Consider the following 22,267-nt stretch of genomic DNA (forward strand, 5'->3'; position numbering starts at 1 on the left):
ATAATCTGTCTGTTATCTACAGTACCCATTTCAGCTTCACATGTCTCAGAAGCATCCCTTTCTGTGGCACAGATATCACATCACCTCCACTTCACACACTGGGATGTATATGTGTTTTTTAATGGAAGGGAACACAGCCCTCAGAGCTGTGTAGCCCCTCTCTCTCGCTCTCTTTCTCTCTCTGTCTCTGTGTGTGGCCCCCCAATGTGAGATGTGTGGTATGATAGCAGCATGGGGAGATGCTGTGTACCCTCCAATATTTCTTAGAGAGGTAAGGAGACAGGCCCCAACAGAAACACTAGGCCCTGTAACTTTTATATCTGATAATGCAAAACCATCCACCAATAATCAACAACTTCTGTTTAGGTCAATAGAAATGGTCTTTTTTTACTTTTTTTTTAAAGAGATCATAGATCAAAAACTCAGATTTTTTTTTATACTGTGCAAAATGTCACTCAGTGTAAGTTGAACTCTCTTTGACCTCATCTTTTTTTCTCCCAATAGCCTGAAGTTCAGTCACAAGTTTGGACACCTACTCATTCAAGGATTTATTAGTATTTATTTATTTATTTTATTTTATCTACATTGTAGAATAATAGTGAAGACATCAAAACTATGAAATAAATCAAAATATATTTGAGATTCTTCAAAGTAGCAACCATTTGCCTTGAGTTAACTGCACCTCAGAAATTGCAGCCCAAATAAATGCTTCACAGAGTTCAAGTAACAGACACATCTCAACATGAACTATTCAGAGAAGACTGCATGCATCAGGCAGAATGCCCTGTATAGCAGTCCACATATCGCAGGACCTAAGGTTCTGATTCCACACAAGCAGATCTGACTAGACTACAAAGCTTTCCAGGATTCTGATCAAATTCCTGCAAAGAAACCACTACTAAAGGACACCAATAATAAGAAGAGACTTGCTTAGGCCAAGAAACACAAGCAAATGGACATTAGACCGGTGGAAATCTGTCCTTTGTTCTGATGAGTCCAAATGTGAGATTTTTGGTTCCAGATGTGTGGTTCCCACTGTGAAGCATGGAGGAGAGGTGCTTTGCTTTTGACACGGTCAGTGATTTATTTAGTATTCAAGGCACACTTAACCAGCATGGCTACCACATTATTCTGCAGCGATACGCCACCCCATCTGGTTTGCTCTTAGTGGGACTATCATTTGTTTTTCAAGAGGACGATGACTCAACACATCTCCAGGCTGTGTAAGGGCTATTTGACCAAGAAGGAGAGTGATGGAGTGCTGCATCAGATGACCTTGCCTCCACAATCACCCAACCTCAACCCATTTGAGATGGTTTGGGATGAGTTGGATCGCGGAGTGAAGGAAAAGCAGCCAACAAGTGCTCAGCATATGTGGGAACTCCTTCAAGACTATTGGAGAAGCATTCCAGGTGAAGCTGGTTGAGAGAATGCCAAGAGTGTGCAAAGCTGTCATCAAGGCAAAAAATCTAAAAAATAAGATATATTTGGAAATGTTTAGCACTTTCTTTTGGTTACTACATTATTCCATATGTGTTATTTCATCGTTGTGATGTCTTCACTATCATTCTACATCTGGGAAGGCTTTCTACTAGATGTTGGAACATTGCTGCTGGGACTTGTTTCCATTCAGCCGCAACAGCATTAGTGAGGTCGGGCACTGATGTTGCGAGCTTAGGCTTGGGTCGCAGTCGGTGCTCCAATTAATCTCAAAGGTGTCCGATGGGGTTGAGGTCAGGGCTCTGTGCAGGCCAGAGTTCTTCCACACTGATCTCAACAAACTATTTCTATACAGACCTCACTTTGTGCACGGGGGCATTGTCATGCTGAAACAAGAAAGGGATTTCCCAAAACTGTTGCCACAAAGTTGAAAGCACAGAATCATCTAGAATGTCATTGTATGCTGTAGTTTTTAAGATTTTCCTTCATTGGAACTAAAGGGCCTCCCCTGAACTATGAAAAACAGACCCAGACCAATATACCTCCTCCACCAAACCTTACAGTTGGCACTATGCATTGGGGCAGGTAGCGTTGTCCTGGCATCTGCCAAACCTAGATTTGTCCGTCGGACGGCCAGATGGTGAAGCGTGATTCATCACTCCAGTGAACATGTTTCCACTGCTCCAAAGTCCAATGGCGGTAAGCTTTACACCACTCCAGCCGACAATTGGCATTGTTGCATGGTGATCTTAGGCTTTTGTGCGGCTGCTTTGCCATGGAAACCAATTTCATGAAGCTCAGTGTGGAACTCGGGAGTGAGTGTTTGCAACCCAGGACTGACCATTTTTACGCGCTTCAGTACTCTGTGGTCTTGTTTTGTAAGCTTGTGTGGCCTATCACTTCGCAACTGAGCTGTTACTGCTCCTAGACATTTCCACTTCACAATAACAGCACTTACAGTTGACCGGGGCATCTCTAGCAGGGCAGAAATAGCCAAATTCACTCATTTGAAGGGTCGTCCACATACTTTTGGCCATGTGGTGTGCGTTTTGAAATAAAGCACCTGCACATCAAAGCCGGGCTGAAGTCATTAAGCAGTTATCACTGTACACACAATATCACTACCGTGCCTCGGCTGTAGCGCTTTGAGTACTCCTTTCAATTGCTACTTAACCTTACAGTTTCAGCAATTACCATTACAGCGCATACAGTACCCTAACTCATCCTGCATTACATAAGACCATACATCTGCCCATAGCTTCACTTTATAGCTTCCGCCCTCGGCACATGAGATGTAATGCAATCTATAAATAACATTGCGTATGTATTTTCCCACACAAGGCTTTAGCGTGGATCACACAGCACCATGTCCATCTATAGCACTCACAAAGCTAGATGGGTTAATGATAATTATCAACTGGGTGGTTTGAGCCCTGATTTTTGATTGGCTGAAGGCCATGGTGTTTCAGATCGTATACCACGGGTATGACAAAACATTTCCTTTAATTACGTTATTAGTGTCCGCGTCGCGTCGTGCCTAAGAACAGCCCTTGGCCGTGGTATATTGGCCCTATACCACACCTCCTCTGGCCTTATTGCTTAATACTACAATTAGCGTCAATCTGAAATATGCCCTATATGAAGAGAATACCAATATATTGTCTTTGTATTAAGAAGTCTGCACAGCTTGCTCTGAGGATTTTTACCTTTACTACCTGTAAAATAAGTCCAAATACTTCTTTCACCAAAGTTCTCTCATATTTTTGAGGGTACTTCTTTATTTTCTGTCTGTCTTTCTCCCTCTGTCTTTCTTTCTTGTAAAGGACTCCGGTAGAATTGTCACATTTTCACACACGGAGGTGCGTTCACCTGACACTGTACACTCAGTCCAGATTCCCACAGAGTGATTCCCATCCCTCTTCCCCCATGTCCCAACACGCATGCACGCACACACACACACACACACACACACACGGAGGTGCGTTCACCTGACACTGTACACTCAGTCCAGATTCCCACAGAGTGATTCCCATCCCTCTCCCCCCATGTCCCAACACGCATACACACACACGCACACACACACACACGGAGGTGCGTTCACCTGACACTGTACACTCAGTCCAGATTCCCACAGAGTGATTCCCATCCCTCTCCCCCCATGTCCCAACACACACACACACACACACACACACACGGAGGTGCGTTCACCTGACACTGTACACTCAGTCCAGATTCCCACAGAGTGATTCCCATCCCTCTTCCCCCATGTCCCAACACACACACACACACACACACACACACACACACACACACACACACATTACACAAAGCCTATCCACCAGGCCGTTTCAATGCTCTAAAAGCTCATTTGGACGCTTATCCTGGGCCCCATCAGAAACGCTTGAGTGGCCAGAGACTGACCCCCTTACACAGATCGCCATCGGCAACCTGAGAGCCTATATGGTATCGGGGCCTAGCCAGTGTGAGGTGTCAGTGGCGAGGCAGGTTCTCCTCTCTCGCCCCATCACTACGGCAACTCCCAAGAGAGCCAGATTTCAAAGAGTGTCATTGAGAAGGGAGGGAATAATGAACGAAGGGAAAGAATGTCTTTAGCATGTGAATGATAGCAGATTGTTTTTCAGGTTGGAAGGCTTACAGACTGAGAATGGGCAGAAGGAGACAGATTCTATTTTAAATACCATTTTGGGATAGTTTGTAGATCTGTCCCTTTTTTTTCTTAACATTTTGTTGCATTACGAAGTGGTATAGAAATGTATTTAATTGTGCTTTTTTCCCACCGTTGATTTACACAAAATACTCCATGATGTCAAAGTGAAAAGAGAATTCTACAAATGTTTACAAATGTAATAAAAATGAAATAACTGTAATATAGTATAATTATTCATACCCTTTGTTTAGGCAAGCCTAAACTAGTTCAGGAGTAACATTTTGCCTAACTAATCACATAAGTTACATGGACTCACTTTGTGTGAAATAACAGGGATTGACATGATTTTGAATGACTACCCCTTCCTCTGCACAGATTCAACTAAAAAGACCAGGGAGCATATCGGAAGCCTCATGAAGAAGGATAGTGATTGGTAGATGCAAGACAAAAATAAACCAAGATGGCGCTAAGCACAGGCAAGATCCTCAAGGAAAACCTACTTTTAATCAAACATTGGTAGAGGAATACACCTTTCAGCAGGACAATAACCTATAACATAACAAATGTTCCTGAGTGGCCAAGTTACAGTTTTGACGTAAATCTGCTTGAAGATCCATGGCTTGACATGAAAGTGACTTTCTAGCCGTGACACCCAACACCTTGACAGAGCTTGAAGAGTTTTGCAAATAATAATAGTCTAATATTGCACAGTCCAGGTGTGGACAGCTCTTAGAGGCTTACCCAAGAAGACTCACAGCTGCCAAAGGTGATTCTAACTTGTATTGACGCATGGGTGTGAATACTTATCTAATCAAACTATATTAGTGTTTCATTTTACATACATTTTTACGACATGATAGTTACAAAGTATTTTTGTAGATGACACAAAAAAAAGACATTTTTAAATCCATTTTAATCCCACTTTGTAACACAATAAAATGTGAAGAAATCCAAGGGGGGTGAATTCTTATGAAAACGACTGTATGCTCACATTAGCCTGAGTTCAAACTAAGCTGTGGTAAGGTCAATGTCAGATGGGTTGTATAGATTTCAGATATCAGACAGTGACACGGGCCAGGTTCGTCTGATTGACAGGGACCTTTTTGGAGAATGATTGCCACAGTGGTAATCCCTAGGTGACACACACACACACACAATGCACACTGCTCTAAGAGGGTGAGTGTCCTGATGGTCATTAATTCACTTCCACGCTGGGGAGGTCCCTAGGTTATTGATTACCACATGAGCCATGCCCATTGGGAGACAAAGCTCTTAGACTATCAGGGAATCGATTAGCGTCTGGCGACACGTCGTGTGTGTGCATGCGCTCACTTGTGTGAGCAACTGTAGAGGGGAAATATTGTGTTTGTTTTTGTTAGCATGCACATACTTCACAGTATTCTTTATCAGTGTGTGTGTGTGTGTCAAATTGCATTTGTCTCTTAGCACAATGTTTTCTATCTAGAACCTAAAAGGGTTCTCCAGCTGTCCCCATAGGAGACCCCTTGTTGGTTCCAAGTAGAACCGTTTTGGGTTCCATGTACAACCCTTTCCACACACAGGAAACAAAAAGGTTTCCTCTTTGGGGACATCCAAATAACCCTTTTGGAACCTTTTTATTTCTAAGAGTGTGACTCGTTGTTTGTCTTGTGTGTCTCCACAGTATTGGCTCTCTAATGAGGCGGGTGTTTGTAATGCGGACGGTCAGCATGGTGTTCCAGAGTTCCCTCCTGACTGTGCTGGAACCCTCCCCACTCATGAAAGGTGAGAGAAGACCCGGCCGCACTCTTGACTAGGCAGAATAGGCATCAGTTCACCCACTTAACCATGGACATACAAGTACATCATTGACTCTAACCAGCCTGTCCTTAGCCACTGATCTCGACTTACACGCGCGTCCCTAGTCCCCCTCCAGCCACATCTATTTGTCCATCCGTAGATCGATATCTTTTTTCCTTTTACCATGTGGGAGCAGGTGACTTTGGGACTGATGAATGAAGGCAGGCACCTCACTGACTCATACAGGTAGCTATGAATATTAGACCCACAGAATATACAGACCCACAGGGCTCCCAGATCGATCCGCTTTTGGACATGAAAGCTGCACTGGATGGACTTTACCGGATACCCATACATGCATCCTCACTCTAACACACTGGGGTATACAGAACTGGGGACTGCGTCCAAGATGTCTGACCGTTGTTTTCAAGGTAATCTACTCACGTTCGCATATGTCGATTCATGGATGTCCAGGCTGCGTCCTCTAACCCCTTGTCCCCATGGCGAAACAAATAACACGTTGTGTCATGTGCAACCATCCACATTTAGGTCTATACATTAAATTTGATACTCCATTTTTTTATATATTCTTTTTTATTGAACCTTTATTTAACTAGGCAAGTCAGTTAAGAACAAATTCTTATTTACAATGCCGGACTATCGGGGAACAGGATGGTGTTCCAGAGCTCTGCCTTGTTCAGGGGCAGAACAACAGATTTTTACCTTGTCAGCTCGGGGATTCGATCCAGCAACCTGGCCCAACGCTCTAACCACTAGGCTACCTGCCATCCCAAAGTCCATTCAGTATGTTGCATAAGCCATGCGTGCTCCCCAGCCAAGCAGAAAGGGGTTCAAATAATTATTGTTGTCAAAAAAGAATGAAAGGGATTCACTGCTAGGATACACTAGAATATCTTTGTAGATCTACAAATCTCAGATCCCCCCCCCTCTCTGCTCTCTCCGTTTTAATCTCATGCAAATGAAGGAAAGCTGAATGAAGAACAGAAGCTGTCTGTGTGACCTGTTTGAACCTTTGTTGAGCTGTTCACTCTGGAAACCTCGAAGTGGAGGCCTCCCTCTTGTGATGTCAAAGATCCAAAAATTTGACAATGTTTTGCCGCAAAATTCTTAATATTACATGAGTGCCCCCTTCTCTCACTCCGATGAGCTGAGTTAGTGTCTCGCTCTCTGAATCTTATGAAATGGAGAAGTCTTATTCAGCAAAACTCGACATCTCTGGTGAATAATTCACCGTCAGTGGGAGCTGAGAGATGCTCTGTGTTGCCTGTGTTCTGCTCTCTTCTCCTGAGAGGGAACGACTTGGTTGGGGGAACGCAAGGAGACGCCCACCCCCCACACTTCTACCTTTGTTCAGCAACAAATCAGTCGTCTCTGATGCACGTTGTGCCACAGAGCTCTCCTCACACCATCCATCCAGTAGGAATTTCTGAGCGAAAAGGGAGGTTTAAAATGGCGCTAACGTAGAACCGGATGTGCCGTAATGTCTCGCAGCATTGTGCTACGGTGTTCACATTGAGACGTGTCAAGTTTCTCAGGCTGTGTTTGTGCCTCTCAGTTATGGCTGTGTTGAGTTTGAGCGTTCAGCACTTCCTGGGCGGCCTCATCACCACGCTCACCTTCACGACCATGATGCACTGCACACAGAGAGCGGAGGAGAGTGTACAGGTAAGAGCCACTCTCTTACACACCTGTCAATACAGTACCTACAGTGCCTTCAGAAAGCATTCATCATACCCCCATACCCCTTATTCCACAGTTTGTTGTTAGATTGAATTCAAAATGGATAGGTAAAAATATATATATATATAATCTATTCTATCTACACACAATACCCCATGACAAAGTGTAAACAAGTTTTTATTAGTTTTTTTGCAAATTTATTGAAAAATGTCATACAGAAATATCTCATTTACATAAGTATTCACATCCCTGAGTCAATACATGGCAGCGATTACAGCTGTGAGTCTTTCTGGGTAAATCTCTTAAGAGATTTTCTAACCTGGATTGTACAATATGGTAATTTCACATCAAGTTGGTTGTTGATCACTGGTAGACAGCCATTTTCAAATTTTGCCATAGATTTTCAAGACACTTTTAGTCAAAACTGTAACTAGGCCACTCCGGAACATTCAATGTCATCTTGGTAAGCAACTCCAGTGTATATTTGGCCTTGTGTTTTAGGTTATTGTCCTGTTGAAAGGTAATTTTGTCTTCCAGTGTCTGTTGGAAAGCCAACTGAACCAGGTTTTCCTCTAGGATTTTTGCCTGTGCTTGGCTGTTTCCTTTTATCCTAAAAACTCCCGTCCTTGCCGATGACAAGCATACCCATAACATGATGCAGCCCCCACCATGCTTGGAAGTATGAAGAGTGGTATTCGGTGATTTAGTTCTGTTGGATTTGCCCCAAACATAATGCTTTGTATTCAGGACATAAATTTCATTTTTTTGCCACATTTTCTGCAGTTTTACATTAGTGCCTTATTGCAAACGGGATGCATGTTTTGGAATATTTTATTCTGTACAGGCTTCCTTCTTTTCACTGTTATTTAGGTTAGTATTGTGGAGTAACAACAATGTTGTTGATCCAGTCTCAGTTTTCTCCTATCACAGACATTAAACTCTGTAACTGTATTAAAGTTACCATTGGCCTCATGATGAAATCCCGGCGCGGTTTCCTTCCTCTCTGGCAACTGAGTTAGGAAGGACGCCTGCATCTTTGTAGAGACTGGGTGTATTGAGACACCATCCAAAGTGTAATAACTTCACCATGCTCAAAGGGATATTCAGATCTATTGACTTCCACATTTTGTTACGTTACAGCCTTTTTCTAAAATGGAATACATTTTTTAAAATCCTCAATCTACACACAATACCCCATAATAACAAAGCGAAAACAGGTTTTTAGAGATGTTAGCAAATGTATTAAAAACAGATACCTTTTTTTTTTTTAAGTATTCAGACCCATTGCTTTGAGACATTGAACATCCTTGATGTTTCTACAACTGGATTGGAGTCTACCTGTGGTCAATTCAATTGATTGGACATGATTTCGAAAGACATCTACCTGTCTATGTAAGGCCCCACAGTGAACAGTGCATGTCAGAGTGAAAACCAAGCCGTGAGGTCGAAGGAATTCTCTGAGACAGGATTGTACCATGGCACAGATCTAGGGAAGGGTACAAAAAATGTCTGCAGCATTGAAAGTCCCCAAGAACACAGTGGCTTCCATAATCCTTAAATGGAAGAAGTTTGGAACGACAAAGACTTTTCCTAGAGCTAGCTCCCCAGCCAAACTGAGCAATCGTGGCAGAAGGGCCTTGGTCAGGGAGGTGACCAGGAAACTTCCAGAAGGACAACCATCACTGCAGCAGTTCACCAATCAGGCCTTTATGGTATGGTGGCCAGACAGAAGCCACTCCTCAATAAAAGGCACATGACAGCCCGCTTGGATTTTGCCAAAGAGCACCTAAAGGATTCTCAGACCATGAGAAACAAGATTATCTGGTCTGATGAAACCAAGATTGAACTCTTTGGACTGAATGCCAAGCGTCACGTCTGGAGGAAACCAGGCACTGCTCATCACCTGGCCAATACCGTCCTTACAGTGAAGCATGGACTGGGAGACTAGTCAGGATCAAGGGAAAGATGAACAGAGCAAAGTACAGCGATCCTTGATGAAAACCTGCTCCAGAGCGCTCAGGATCTCATACTGGGGCAATGGTTAACCTTCCAACAGGACAATGACCCTAAGCACCGAACCAAGACAATGCAGGAGTGGCTTTGGGACATGTCTCTGAATGTCCTTGAGTGGCCCAGCCAAAGCCTGGACTTGAACGCGATCAAACATCTCTGGAGAGACTTAAAATAGCTGTGCAGCGACGCTCCTCATCCAACCTGACAGAGCTTGAAAGGATCTGCAGAGAAGAATGGGAGAAACTCCCCAAATACACGTGTGCCACGTTTGTAGCGTCATACCCAAGAAGACTCAAGGCATTAATCACTGCCAAAGATGCTTCAACAAAGTAGTGAGTAAAGGGTCAGAATATTTATGTAAATGTAATATTTGTTGTACATTTACAAATATTTCTTAACCAGTTTTTTGCTTTGTCATTATGGAATATTGTGTGTGGATTCATAAGGGTGAATTTAAAAAGAATCCATTTTAGAATAAGGCTGTAAAGTAACAAAATGTGGAAAAGTCAACGGGTCTGAATGCTTTCCCGAATGCACTGTAATTTTCTCCTGAATGTATTTAGGATTGCCATAACAAAGGGTTTGAATACTTCTTGACTCAAGACATTTCATCTTTTTTTATATATATATATATATATTTGTAAGAAATGCCTAAACACTTTGACGTTGTCCGGTATTGTGTGTAGACCAGTGGCACAAAATCGCATTTTAATCCATTTAATCCGAACCAAAACATTGTCTAGATAGAAAGTTGCATAAAATGTAGTAGGGACATCAAAGGTTCTGGCTGCTGCACAGATCCTATGGATGCTCTAGTCTAGAGCGCCTGGTTTAGTTGTGAGTATTTTATTTTTTCTCTCAATGGTTAAACTAGTGAGAAATATTTGATCAGTGAACAAATGTGAATTTGCTTCATTTACGATCTTAAATTAAGGCATTGAAATATTTTGCCATGTCTAATTCATGTAAATGACGCTGCTTTCCATGTGGACAGTATGTGTTACTACATTACACAAGCTGACGTCTTAACCACATCCTTTTTACCTCAGATTGGTAATGTTAGTATAAAAGTTTATAGTCAACACGATGACACAAGTTCAGTAGCTTAAAACAGACCAATAATCTTTGGTTTTGTAATGCTGATTTCTGTCATATTAGCTGGGGGTCGCAGGACTTTTCCTTTTCTTTCACAAACGGTACGTGTAATTTGGGACGATCTCTCTATAAAAGTCGCTGACCACACACCAATAAGCGGACTTGACAGTTAAACTCTCACTTAAATAGCAGCCAACCGTTGACACTGGTGATATCCTATGGCGGGTCCTGATTTGTTGAAGTTAACTAAGAAAAAGAGATTTGTATCCCTTTCCTTGATGGCAGCTTCATGGAATCATCGTTTATTAATGGCTTATTAATTTGGACACATTAAAACTGTTTTTACATTATCAATATGTCTTATCAACAGGAAGCAGCAACGTCATAATTTTCAACTGAAGTTTTAGGAATATAAATTGAACTTTCAACAGCAATTTCCAATGGTATTGTAGTTAGAGTTTTTTTTTAAATGATATACACTATACATACAAAGGTATTTTTTAAATATATTTTTTTACCTTTATTTAACTAGTCAAGTCAGTTAAGAACAAATTCTTATTTTCAATGACTGCCTAGTAGGTTAACTGCCTGTTCAGGGGCAGAACGACCTTGTCAGCTCAGGGGTTTGAACTTGCAACCTTCCGGTTACTAGTCCAACGCTCTAACCACTAGGCTACCCTGCCGCATTTTAATCCATTTTAATCCGAACCAAAACATTGTCTAGATAGAAAGTTGCTTAAAATGTATTAGGGACATCAAATGAGTGGATTCAGCTATTTCAGCCACACCCCATTGCTGACAGGTGTATAAAATTGAACACACAGCCATGCAAATCTCCATAGACAAACATTGGCATTAGAATGGCCTTACTGAAGAGCTCAGTGACTTTCAATGTGGCACCGTAATAGGATGCTACCTTTCCAACAGGTCAGTTTGTCAAATTTCTGCCCTGCTAGAGCTGCCCCGGTCAAATGTAAGTGCTGTTATTGTGAAGTGGCAACAACCATACAGCTGCGAAGTGATATGCCACACAAACTCACAGAACGGGACCACCGAGTACTGAAACACGTGTAACAATCGTCTGTCCTCGGTTGCAACACTCACTACAGAGTTCCAAACTGTCTCGAGAAGCAACGTCAGCACAAGAACTGTAAGATCACCATGCGCAATGCCGAGCAACGCTGGAGTGGTGTAAAGCTTGCCGCCATTGGACTCTGGAGCAGTGGCAGTCTGACGGACTAATCTGGGTTCTGGCGGATGCCACAGAACACAATCTGCCCCAATGCGTAGTGCCAACTGTAGAGTTTGGTGGAGGAGGAATAATGCTCTGGGACTGCTTTTCATGGTTCTGGCTAGGTCCCTTAGTTCCAGTGAAGGAAAATTTTAACGCTACAGCATACAATGACATTCTCGAAGATTCTGTGCTTCCAACTTTGTGGCAACCATTTGGGGAAGGACCTTTCTTGTTTCAGCATGACAATACTCCCATGTGCAAGGTTCATACAGAAATGGTTGGTCGAGATCGGTGTGGAAGAACTTGACTGGCCTGCACAGAGCCCTGACCTCCACCCCATCAAACACCTTTCGGATGAATTGGAATGCCGACTGCGAACCAAGCATAATGTTCTTGTGGCTATATAGAAGCAAGTCCCCGCTACAGTTTTCCAACATCTAGTGGAAAGCCTTCCCAGATGAGTGGAGGCTGTTATAGCAACAAGGGGGGACCAACTCCATATTAATGCCAATGATTTTGCAATGAGATGTTCAACAAGCAAGTGTCTACATGCTTTTGGTCATATAGTGTACCAGAAATAACCAAAACAGGTTTGCTCTGCCTATTTTTAGTTGCCTTGCTTGGTAGATTGCCATTTTTGAACTCAAGTTTTTTTTTGGGGGGGGGGGTGAAAAGATGGAGCAGGTAGCTATGCTATTTGGACCAGGCTGCTGCGATGTCATGCAGACTTAGACTGTCGTTTTTGTGTTTATACTTTTTCATAACGACAAGGACAAGTTTGGTGTTGGACAACAATAGAATATTCATGCTTTAGTCCTTGCCAAAGCTGGTTTAGATGAAAGGCGACATTTTCACAGAGGCGTAGGTGGAATCTTTAAAGAAAATACATAAAAGATACCTAGTTCCAGAAATGAATGTAACGCGTTTGTTCCCAGCTACACCGTTCAGATGTAAAGAAAAGTAACACCTAGAACATAATTTCCCATGGCCAAGTCAGGTCCTAGGTGTGAGAAACAAATTATATTCAGCTTGACATCATGTTTTAATACATAAAGATATTCTCATGGAATTTTAAAATGTCGTAGGGATGCATTTGCTCCATTGTTTACATTTTTGTTGGTGCCCCACATTTTGAAGGTCATGCACACATTTACAGAGTGGAGCTCTCAGCCATTTACCTCAGCTTGGAGGAGAGGCTTCTACCTAAGAAGACGAGGGTTTATCCGAACCCCGTCGCGGCCACAGGGGTGCTCTGTTATGTAAGCCATCGAAACAGAAACTCCTGGCTGTGAACAAACGCAACAAAGAGAGCAGGCTAACCTGCTCTGTTCTGTTCCCTCTCTGCTTTCCCCACTGTTCTCTTTTTAAAGTGCTCCTTCTATGGAGTTAGGTCATATCCTGTGTTGTCAACAGGCAGGACAGGTAGCCCTCCTCAAAGCAACAACACCCACCTGTCATCTGGGACTGACAAGCCCTTTTTCTTTTTCACTCCCTCTCTCCCTTTTTCTGTCTTTCTCATTCTCTCCTTTTTCCATCTCTCTCTCTCTCCCCCTCTTCTTTGACATAACTTTTTTTTTTGTCCCACTCAAACTGGGCCATCGCTGCCTGGAGGTGATCCGTTTGCAGCCTCTCAAACATCACTCAATCAATTCTGAAGGTGATGAGTTGCCTCGGTTCTACCAAGGAGTCGGCGACTAGGAAAGCTACACCAAGGAGGATACAGGGCTGTGTCTGAGCAATTAAGGAAGAAAAAGCTAATGAAACAAAGCTCATCACAAATCCTTGATGATAAAGACAGTCGATAACCTCCGGGGTTAATTTGAAATGTTCTCATGACACATATAGCTGCCTGTTATTTTAAGGTCATATCCAGTGACGGAAAGCTGATACCATGAGTGCTTGTCGAGGGCCCAGGAGAGAGAAACGGAATCCCTTAAACAAGTTCGCTCGAATAAAAGCACTTCACTTAACTCGGGTCTACAGGCGCTCCGGCTGTGTGAACCCGGTTCAACCCAGCACTGGACTCTACTGAGACCCAGCAAAGATGCCTGGGAAATGTCTCCTTTACAGCTCGCCCATTTTGCCACCAGTGACATTTGTCCGAGTCGGGTAACTGGCTAATTTTCTCATAGCCACACAGGAGCTATATTACACAGCGTCAAAGGCACAACGAACGAAGGCCTTTTCACCGCACAAAGTTTGAATAATCTAAGTCATCTGCTCACCGTAATCATTCAACAATGTTTTCCACGGCAACCTACTCCTCTTATTGAGTTAGGTTCCTTTCACTTTGATCATGTGGATTTAGGCGTAGCCAGCACTGCATGCCACAGCAGATGCTTTAGTGTTTTGTGCTGAAATAAATCAATTTTGTTAAGTGGTTAGTAGTTTGCATAGTTTCGTTTGTGGAGGTGGTTTAAGGCCAGGCACCACACTCATAGGGTACTTGTTTACCCTTAATGATATCACAATCAACTTTTACCAGTTGAATGTACAAACACCAATAGTTTTTTTGTATTTGCATTTTTTCTGAAATATTTTATTAAGATATGCAAATGAGGCAATGTCTCATTAAATATGCACATATTTGCATATCGCGCAAAAGAAAACATCTGGACACTGGATGAAGTATGCCTAAATATTTTTGTTTCATTCTGTTAACACTCCAGGACCTGACCTGTCCATAAATACTTTTTTCATCTTTCTATCTGTTTAATGCTGAAGTGCATTTTTTCAAAGAAAATGTTATCTAGAATAAAAAATTGACAAAATATCAACAATTACGGAGAATAAATCTAAGGATAACCACACTAAATGTGGTGAATGCAGATGTATCTGAGAAAATTGTCTTTGTATGCGAAAAGAGTCTGACTTTTGGGAGAAATTACACTGAATTTACTGAATTTATATTGTAGTACACACTCTTATCCAGAGCGACTTACAGGAGTAATTAGGATTTAAGTGCCTTGCTCAAGGGCAGATCAACAGATTTTTCACCTAGTCTGCTAGGTATTCGAACCGTCGACCTTTTGGTTACTGGCCCAATGCTCTTAACCTCTAGACTACCAAACACCATACCCAATCAACATCTCCAAGTAAGTTGCTAAAGATAGTCCAGTTTGTGACATTCTCAATGAAATGGGCTTTTTAAATTGTGTAATTTAATGTAGTAAGCTTTGCAATTGTTGCTGTATGTCCACTTTTAAAGTGGTTAAAAATCTTTTTTTTAACACTTTTTGAAAATACTAATAATGGTTTGAAATACCAACATTGGCACACTTGAAGTCTGTATGTCTGTTGGTGTAAACACATGAGTGTATGGTGTATGGAATAGGGTTGCACCGTGTGTAGGTGTCAGTAGAGGGTGGAGACCCACGAATCTGCATTAGTGGGCCTGAGAGGTAGAGTCTGGGATGTTAGGTAATCTGTGTTGGTCTTGTCTCTCTCTCTTGCTCTTTCTCTCACTATTTCTCTCTTTCTCCTCTTTCTAAGAGCCTGCAGGCCTGAACCCAGATACCCCTCACCAGCTGGCTTCCATCCACACATTAGAGACACAAATCTCAAGCTTTATCATTCTGGCTCCCTCTTCAATTCTTCTTTTGGTTCCTTTCTTCTTCTGTAGTATTTCCTTAATTTTCTCTGTTTCCTGTCCCTCCCTTTTTTTGTGGGAGTTTGTCTCCCCACTGATTTTTCTTGCAAACACCAGTTAAAAGACAAGCGATGACCACATACCCGAGACAGAAATGTCACCCGAGTCCAGTTTTTTTTTTCTCTCTCTCTCTGCCCTCGCCCCTACTTAACCCTCTCCTCTCTCCCCTCTCCTCTTCTCCCTACAGGCCACCCACTACAGTTTCTTGTCCACCCTGGAAGTACTGGGGAAGCTGATGTTCAGTGCCCTGGCGGGGGGTCTGGTGGACTGGGTGGGTTATCCCACCGCCTTCCTCCTCTTCCTGGTTCTCTCGGCCGGCACAGCCCTCCACGTCTGGAGGGCCACGGATACCGGGGCCCTCAGGGAACAGCTGAAAGAACAGCCCAAGCTCTTCCCCAACAGCTCAACCATCCCTTATGTAACTGCTTTAGCACCCCCCCATCCAAACCAGCAATGATCCATGCCAACACCATCCCTCTCACTCAGTGGTCCCCAACCCCCTGGTCTTTGAGAGTAATACTGTGTGCATGCAGTTTTTAATTGCCCAGTGCTAACATGTCTGATCAAGCTATTCGAGGTGTCCATCAGTTGAGTCGTTTAAAAAGGTGGGTGTGGTGTTGGAGATTTTTCCAGGACACCGATGAGTAGTTGTATGGAGTTAGGATTGGATCAGTAGCATAAGGGATAGGGAGAGCAATATAGGGGAAAGCTGTTCAGGGGTTATTGGAGGACATACCATCTGAGACATTTTCATATATGCCAAGCCACCAATAAAACTTAAGCCAGCAGTAATACTTATCCAGGGATGAACCAGCGATGAAGGTTCTATATGTCTTATCAGTTTGCCATTGCACTAGTTCTGTGGCGACGTTTACCAATCCCTACTACCTCTGTTTAACACTGTAAGACATGCAGAAGCCTAGTGAGCTGTATAGTACAACATTTGCTAGCTCGAGTACGATTTTGATTAGAGATAGCTAGCTTAAACCATTACACAGCGTCATCTAGTCTAGGTTTGTTAGCGCAATTAGGGAACTAAAGCCTTACATAATGCATGGTGGCAAGTTATCAAGGACTGGATGGATTTTTTTTTTTTTTTTATGGATTCAGGTATTGTTTTTATGGATTCTGTAGGGGGAAATACACTTATTTTTTTTATGTTACATAGACTACTGCTTCTTGTTGTTCAACTACCAGCTGATATTACTTGTTTCTGTTATGTGTAAAGTTATTAAAAATTACACACACCTTATCATTCACTTTTTAGTGGGCTTGAAACCTACACCTGCTGAAGCAACTTACATTGTGGTGCCTGCTTTTTGTTTACGAACGGTTCATTGGACTGGCGAGAGGCATCTACTGGGAAAGCAACGCAAATACTCAGCCAATGCCTCACACCGATCGAATACCGTCTGTCTTCTGATGACCATATCTCTCATTGTGATGGCTGAATGATAATATAACAGATAGTCACAGGGATGACTGGTCAGGGAGGTGACACGGGACCTAGGCAGTTTCAGATAGGGACAGCCAGGGGGACATAGAACCAGAGCAGCCATGTTATGAATTGCCATGAATAGCGGGGTCACTGTGACCAATGCAGCCAAGCCCACTCTAATGTAAAGCATTTGTTGCAAAGCACACCCCCGTCTCTGACACGTGCTGAGAGACTTGCACAAAAATAAAGCTGCTACCCAAATGTCTACGTGCCGCCGTGTATGTCTGCTTGTCACTGTAGTAAAATGTAATATCCTGTATAAAAATATATATTCTACCTGAACCTACCCATTTTTAAGACCATTACTTTGGCAACAGTCTAAAAAGAAATCAGTCAATACCTGTAAACTGTAAAGATGGAATCATAACATTAAAGGTAGACTATGCCGTTTAGATGACCGCCATGTGCATGGGTGTGCTTCACGCTGCTACAACGTAGCTGTGCGGCCAAAACAACTGCGGTGCTTAGCTCTGCTTCAACATTCTTAGTTGTTGCGGAAATTGACACTTATTTCGCGAGTGCGAAGCTTTAATATCAACGTAACACCGGTATATCATACCCATTTATATCCAGTGACTGAATGGGATTTAGGCTAACCATTTCAACATGCCAAATCTTGGGACACAATTATGAGTTCCTCACACACGCCTCACATATATCCACCCTATATCACTTTGGATCACGATCTCATTACATCTGGGCCCTCCTGATAACCATAGCTCTGGTGTGTGTGTTCGAGAGAGAGAGACCCCATCGTCTCCCATTAGCACATCTGCCCTAAGGGTGAATCCTCAGCCAAGTCAACCTGCATCTCTCTCCTATACCGCTCCCCTTGTTTCATGAAACACACTCATCACATTCTAGCTACAGCATTGATATTTCTCAGAAAGCACAGGTGGTATAGACATTCTCAACCCACATTGATTATGTTGGGCTCTCGCTGTCGAAGAATGAAAACACAGGTGTTGAGAACAAGAACTAAGCGAATGACCATCTAAACAAAAGACCCTTTTAAATTCAAACTCAACTTTAAGCAATGGTATCACTACATGTGCCGTGTTCAGGTTTCCTGCAGGATTACAACACTGTTGGAGCATTACAATGCCTAATTTGGCTGTTTCAAACCAGTTGTAATCCTTGTATTTCCTACAGGTGTTATTTACCAGATATGGGGGAAACCCAACACTTGTCTGCCTCTGCATTGTAGGTAAGCAGGCAGAAAGTCCAGACAAAACAGTCCTACCAGCCAAGAAATGTTGTTTCCTTGCCAGCTAAAAGGGCATGGCATAACACGATCAAATATTAGATTTTCTGGGAAGTATTGAAACTGAAACGGATACATCAAAGTTGCACAACACAAAGACACGACTCACAGACGCTTATTCATTTGACTCCCTTGAGCTTTATCAATGTGAGGCTGAGTTTCCTGGTGAATCACTTAAGTTCAATCACTCGTGCAAATGCAGCTAACCCCTTCAAATTCCTGGTGTGTCTTCAGTAGAGCTGTGGAGCTGCTACCGCGCTGGCTGATGGACAGACATGTAATCATGACATTGTCAGGGAGGGCTTTTCACAACACACCCTAAACACGTTGCGTGGTGCAGTTAACCCTCAGCCAACGTGTCATGGCAGGTTGTCTATAAGATGCAGAGAGGGTGAAGGGATGGAGTAGCAGAGGGAAGAGGCGGGTGGGGGTTTGGGCGAGTGGAGCGGTGGGTTGAAACATGGGGCGTCTTCTGCCATGGCCCTAATGGCTCAAACGAGGCTGTGAGCGAAGTGGGGTGAGGCCAGGGATGGGGGCGAGAGGGACCCGCGACCCACAGTGAAGTGACTCAACCACAACAGCATATGAGCTGGCAGCTTGTCACATCTCCACCCATCAGCAAGGACTCTATAGGCCCCTCTTTATTGGATTTGTCCCTACAGACCAGCTTCCATCACTTTTTACAGTAGTACTTCACTATACGTACTAGCTCCCAGTACTGAACACATCACCATAGACCAAGCATGTCTCCCTTTTGTATTGTTTCGTAAGTGCATTGGTGGAATCACGAGTCGCACACAAACGCACACTTGCTATATTTTGTCTCTCAATGGGATATTCATGCAGATTAGAGTCAGCCTCTAAAAACAGTTTACTGATTATGTTGTCAGGGAGTACAGATTATTTATGAAAATTACTACTGTTCAAGTGGAATGACTATGGAATTTAGGATTCTACTTGAATGCATATGTTCAGCTGTTCTTACTACACACTGGACAGATACCGGGGTCTGTACAATCTGATTTCAACTCATTGAAACCAATATGGGTAAATTCCCATTTGTGAATTGAAGATTAAACTGAAACTCAGCGTGATGATGTTGCAACAATCATCAGGAGGAACCGAAGATATTGCAGGTGAGCGCGATGCACGACGATGCACTCACACTAGTGAAGGCTGGTGGGAGGAGCTATAGGAGGACAGGCTCATTGTAGTGGCTGGAATGGAATTAATGGAACGATATCAAACCACGTTTCACTCCGTTCCATTTATTGCATTCCAGCCACTACAATGAGCCCGTCCTGCTATAGCTCCTCCCACCAGCCTCCACTGACTCACACAGAGTATTTGCGCGTGTGCATAGGTTCACCTCTGCTGCAACGTGATAACTGCAAGTCAACAAAAGTTTAGTTTTGTGCTCTTAGGGCTGGATTCAGTCCGTGTCTCTGAAATGCATTCAAATGTAAAGGTCATTTCCCATTGAGCCAACATATGCAGCATTTGCCGTGAATCCAGTCTCCATGGAACGCAGGGACATTGCCTTTATTTTTCAATCGAGGTATAACCCGGATCTTCCGCAATACTTCTGCGATACCGATTGAATCCATCCCTTAGTTGTTGCGGATGTCGGACCGATACTGCTGTTTAAAGTAGCAGAGTTGAAATGGAACATAGTCAGATATAATAAGAAGAAAGCGCTAGCTAGGCCTGCACTACCTAAATGAGGGTGAGCAGTGAACAGTAGGACTAGACCATCCTGTGATGCTCCCAATTCTGAATTCTCTGTCTTCGATGACCTCCATGGACCACTTGTCTCTCACCAGAAGAGATATCACCCTAGCTGGAGAGGCTAGTAACAGAATGTACATGATGTTGAGATCGGCGCTACAGTCATGTGATCTGTGCTGCATACTGTATGCACTGTCATCCACATGGTAAGAGAGCCAACTCAGAGGGAAGGGAAGACACCACTGCTGCTACAGTATTTATCCATCCACACGGCTAGGGTTACTCCTCAGGCCTTAGCTAATGAGAATCTGAGCCCTGCTGTGGCTCCTGCCTCTGTTCTGCAAGGCAGGCTCCAACCCTATTACATCCCGATCAGCCATTGTGATTCTGGTTCTCACAGTCACAGTATCTGCTGTCTCAGCTCTATACACAGTCAAGGTTTCCTGAGTGCATGGGTTCCACTGATTAGCGCATAGGAGTGCAGTGATTGTTCGTCAAGATAAGGTAACAGCCACGGTGGCATTCTGCATTCTTAAAATGGTAGCACTTTACGTTACAGCACGATACTAACTTGGTAATAGTGTGGTAACAAGTTATTGTTACTCACTTTGCAGACATTGTTTTGTCCAGGTCCGTCTTCATTTCAGTATAACTATTGTTTTTCAAATGAATACACCATAAAAGGTAAATGTGAAACTTTTCTCGCTTTCGAAAGTCAACAGCAGGGTCCATAAAATGTGTTATATAAAGCAGGGGTATTTAAGTCTTATAATGATTTGGTGGGTGCTTATATTTGGACTATTTCACAAGTGTGTTTTCTACACATGTGAATTTGAATTGTGGGGTGGCAGGTAGCCCAGTGGTTAGAGCGTTGGACTAGTAACCGAAAGGTTGATAGATCGAATCCCTGAGCTGACAAGGTAAAGATCTGTCGTTCTGTCCCTGAACATGGCAGTTAACCCACTGTTCCTAGGCTGTCCTTGAAAATAAGAATTTGTTCTTATTAACTGACTTAAATAGTTAAATAAAGGTAAAAAGAGAGAGTGGGGTCACTGCCAGCCATTATCAACAGCAACCCTGGAGCAATTAGGGTTAAGTGCTTTCCTCAAGGGCACATCAACATATTTTTCACCTAGTCAGCTCAGGGATTTGAACTAGAGACCTTTCTGTTATTGGCCCAACTCTCTAAACGCTATGCTACCTGCCGCCCTTTTTACACTATGATGTCCGGAGTACTGGTTTTCTATTTTACCTGATAATTAATTGCACCCACCTGGTGTCCCAGGTCTGCCGAGGTCCAGATTTGAATTTGAGGGATATAAAAGGTTTATCCAGGCACCTCAAGCCCCCACTCATTGTAATGATGTGTACAGTAGCCGTGATCTTGTTCATGATGAATGGGAAACAAATACAACCAGTGGTTGCAGCGTTCTGGCCATCATCTGCCCTGGTGTGCTCACATTCTCTGTATGCTGTACTTCAAGTTTGTGGCGGACCTGTCACGAGGTGGAAAAGTGATCTGGGTTGAGAAGGCTTAGTGAAGTAGACGAAGACAACACTTTCAACAAACAACATATTTTAATAGGGGATGAATTTATGGTGGGTACATTTGTAACTTTAAAAACCATCATAGTTCAAATGAAAGAAACGTGGCACAGGAAGTGGTGCAGCCCAGGGGGCAGGCTTCCATTTTTTCAAGATCTCCATTTAGCACAAATGCCATTTGCTCTCACCAAACGAAGCCGCTGCATGCTCAGAAAAAAGGATGCCTTCCTGTGCCCAGGCGTTGCTGACACATGCCAGATCTTACAACGCCTGGATAGGTATTTATGCACATCATATGTTATCAATCCGGCGGCACTGTCGATGACATGGCACGCAACCATTAGTTGATGCACGCAACGTCCGAGCAGAGGACCGCCACCACAACCTGGGTTCCACCATGCCTCCGGACTGCATTCACTTCCTGTGGGCGGCTGCCTAGAAGACAAAAATGAACCAATAGGACTGTTAGATAGGTTAAACATGAAAATAAGTCACACCTGTGACAGTCCTGTCTCTGGATTTTTAGGGGCTCTATTCAATCATATCCTCTTTAGCCGCAGTGTCGGGTGGGAACTGGGTTAGAGCTGTCAAATCCACAAGCGGCTCCTGGAATTATACCTAAAGAGTACAATGCCATTGGCGACACGGAGTTG

At 43.2% G+C, this 22,267-nt stretch overlaps 1 protein-coding gene across 10 annotated transcripts in view; it reads left to right on the forward strand.

Moving 5' to 3' along the window:
* mfsd3 (major facilitator superfamily domain containing 3) overlaps nucleotides 1-17,282 on the forward strand; it is a 37,640-nt gene extending 20,358 nt beyond the window's left edge. For 8 of the 10 annotated variants that reach the window (XM_020489608.2, XM_031830302.1, XM_020489606.2 and 5 more), the window contains exons 4-6: nucleotides 5,772-5,872; nucleotides 7,464-7,573; nucleotides 15,767-17,282. In XM_020489608.2, coding sequence (XP_020345197.1) covers nucleotides 5,772-5,872; nucleotides 7,464-7,573; nucleotides 15,767-16,036 — 481 coding nt within the window. In that variant the 3' untranslated portion in view covers nucleotides 16,037-17,282. The remainder of the gene's footprint in view (nucleotides 1-5,771; nucleotides 5,873-7,463; nucleotides 7,574-15,766) is intronic. The other 2 variants (XM_031830304.1, XM_031830303.1) reach the window with 1 other exon arrangement.
* Nucleotides 17,283-22,267: the final 4,985 nt, after the last annotated feature.

This window comes from Oncorhynchus kisutch, linkage group LG8 (assembly GCF_002021735.2).
Source record: "Oncorhynchus kisutch isolate 150728-3 linkage group LG8, Okis_V2, whole genome shotgun sequence".
Taxonomy (NCBI): Eukaryota; Metazoa; Chordata; class Actinopteri; order Salmoniformes; family Salmonidae; genus Oncorhynchus; species Oncorhynchus kisutch.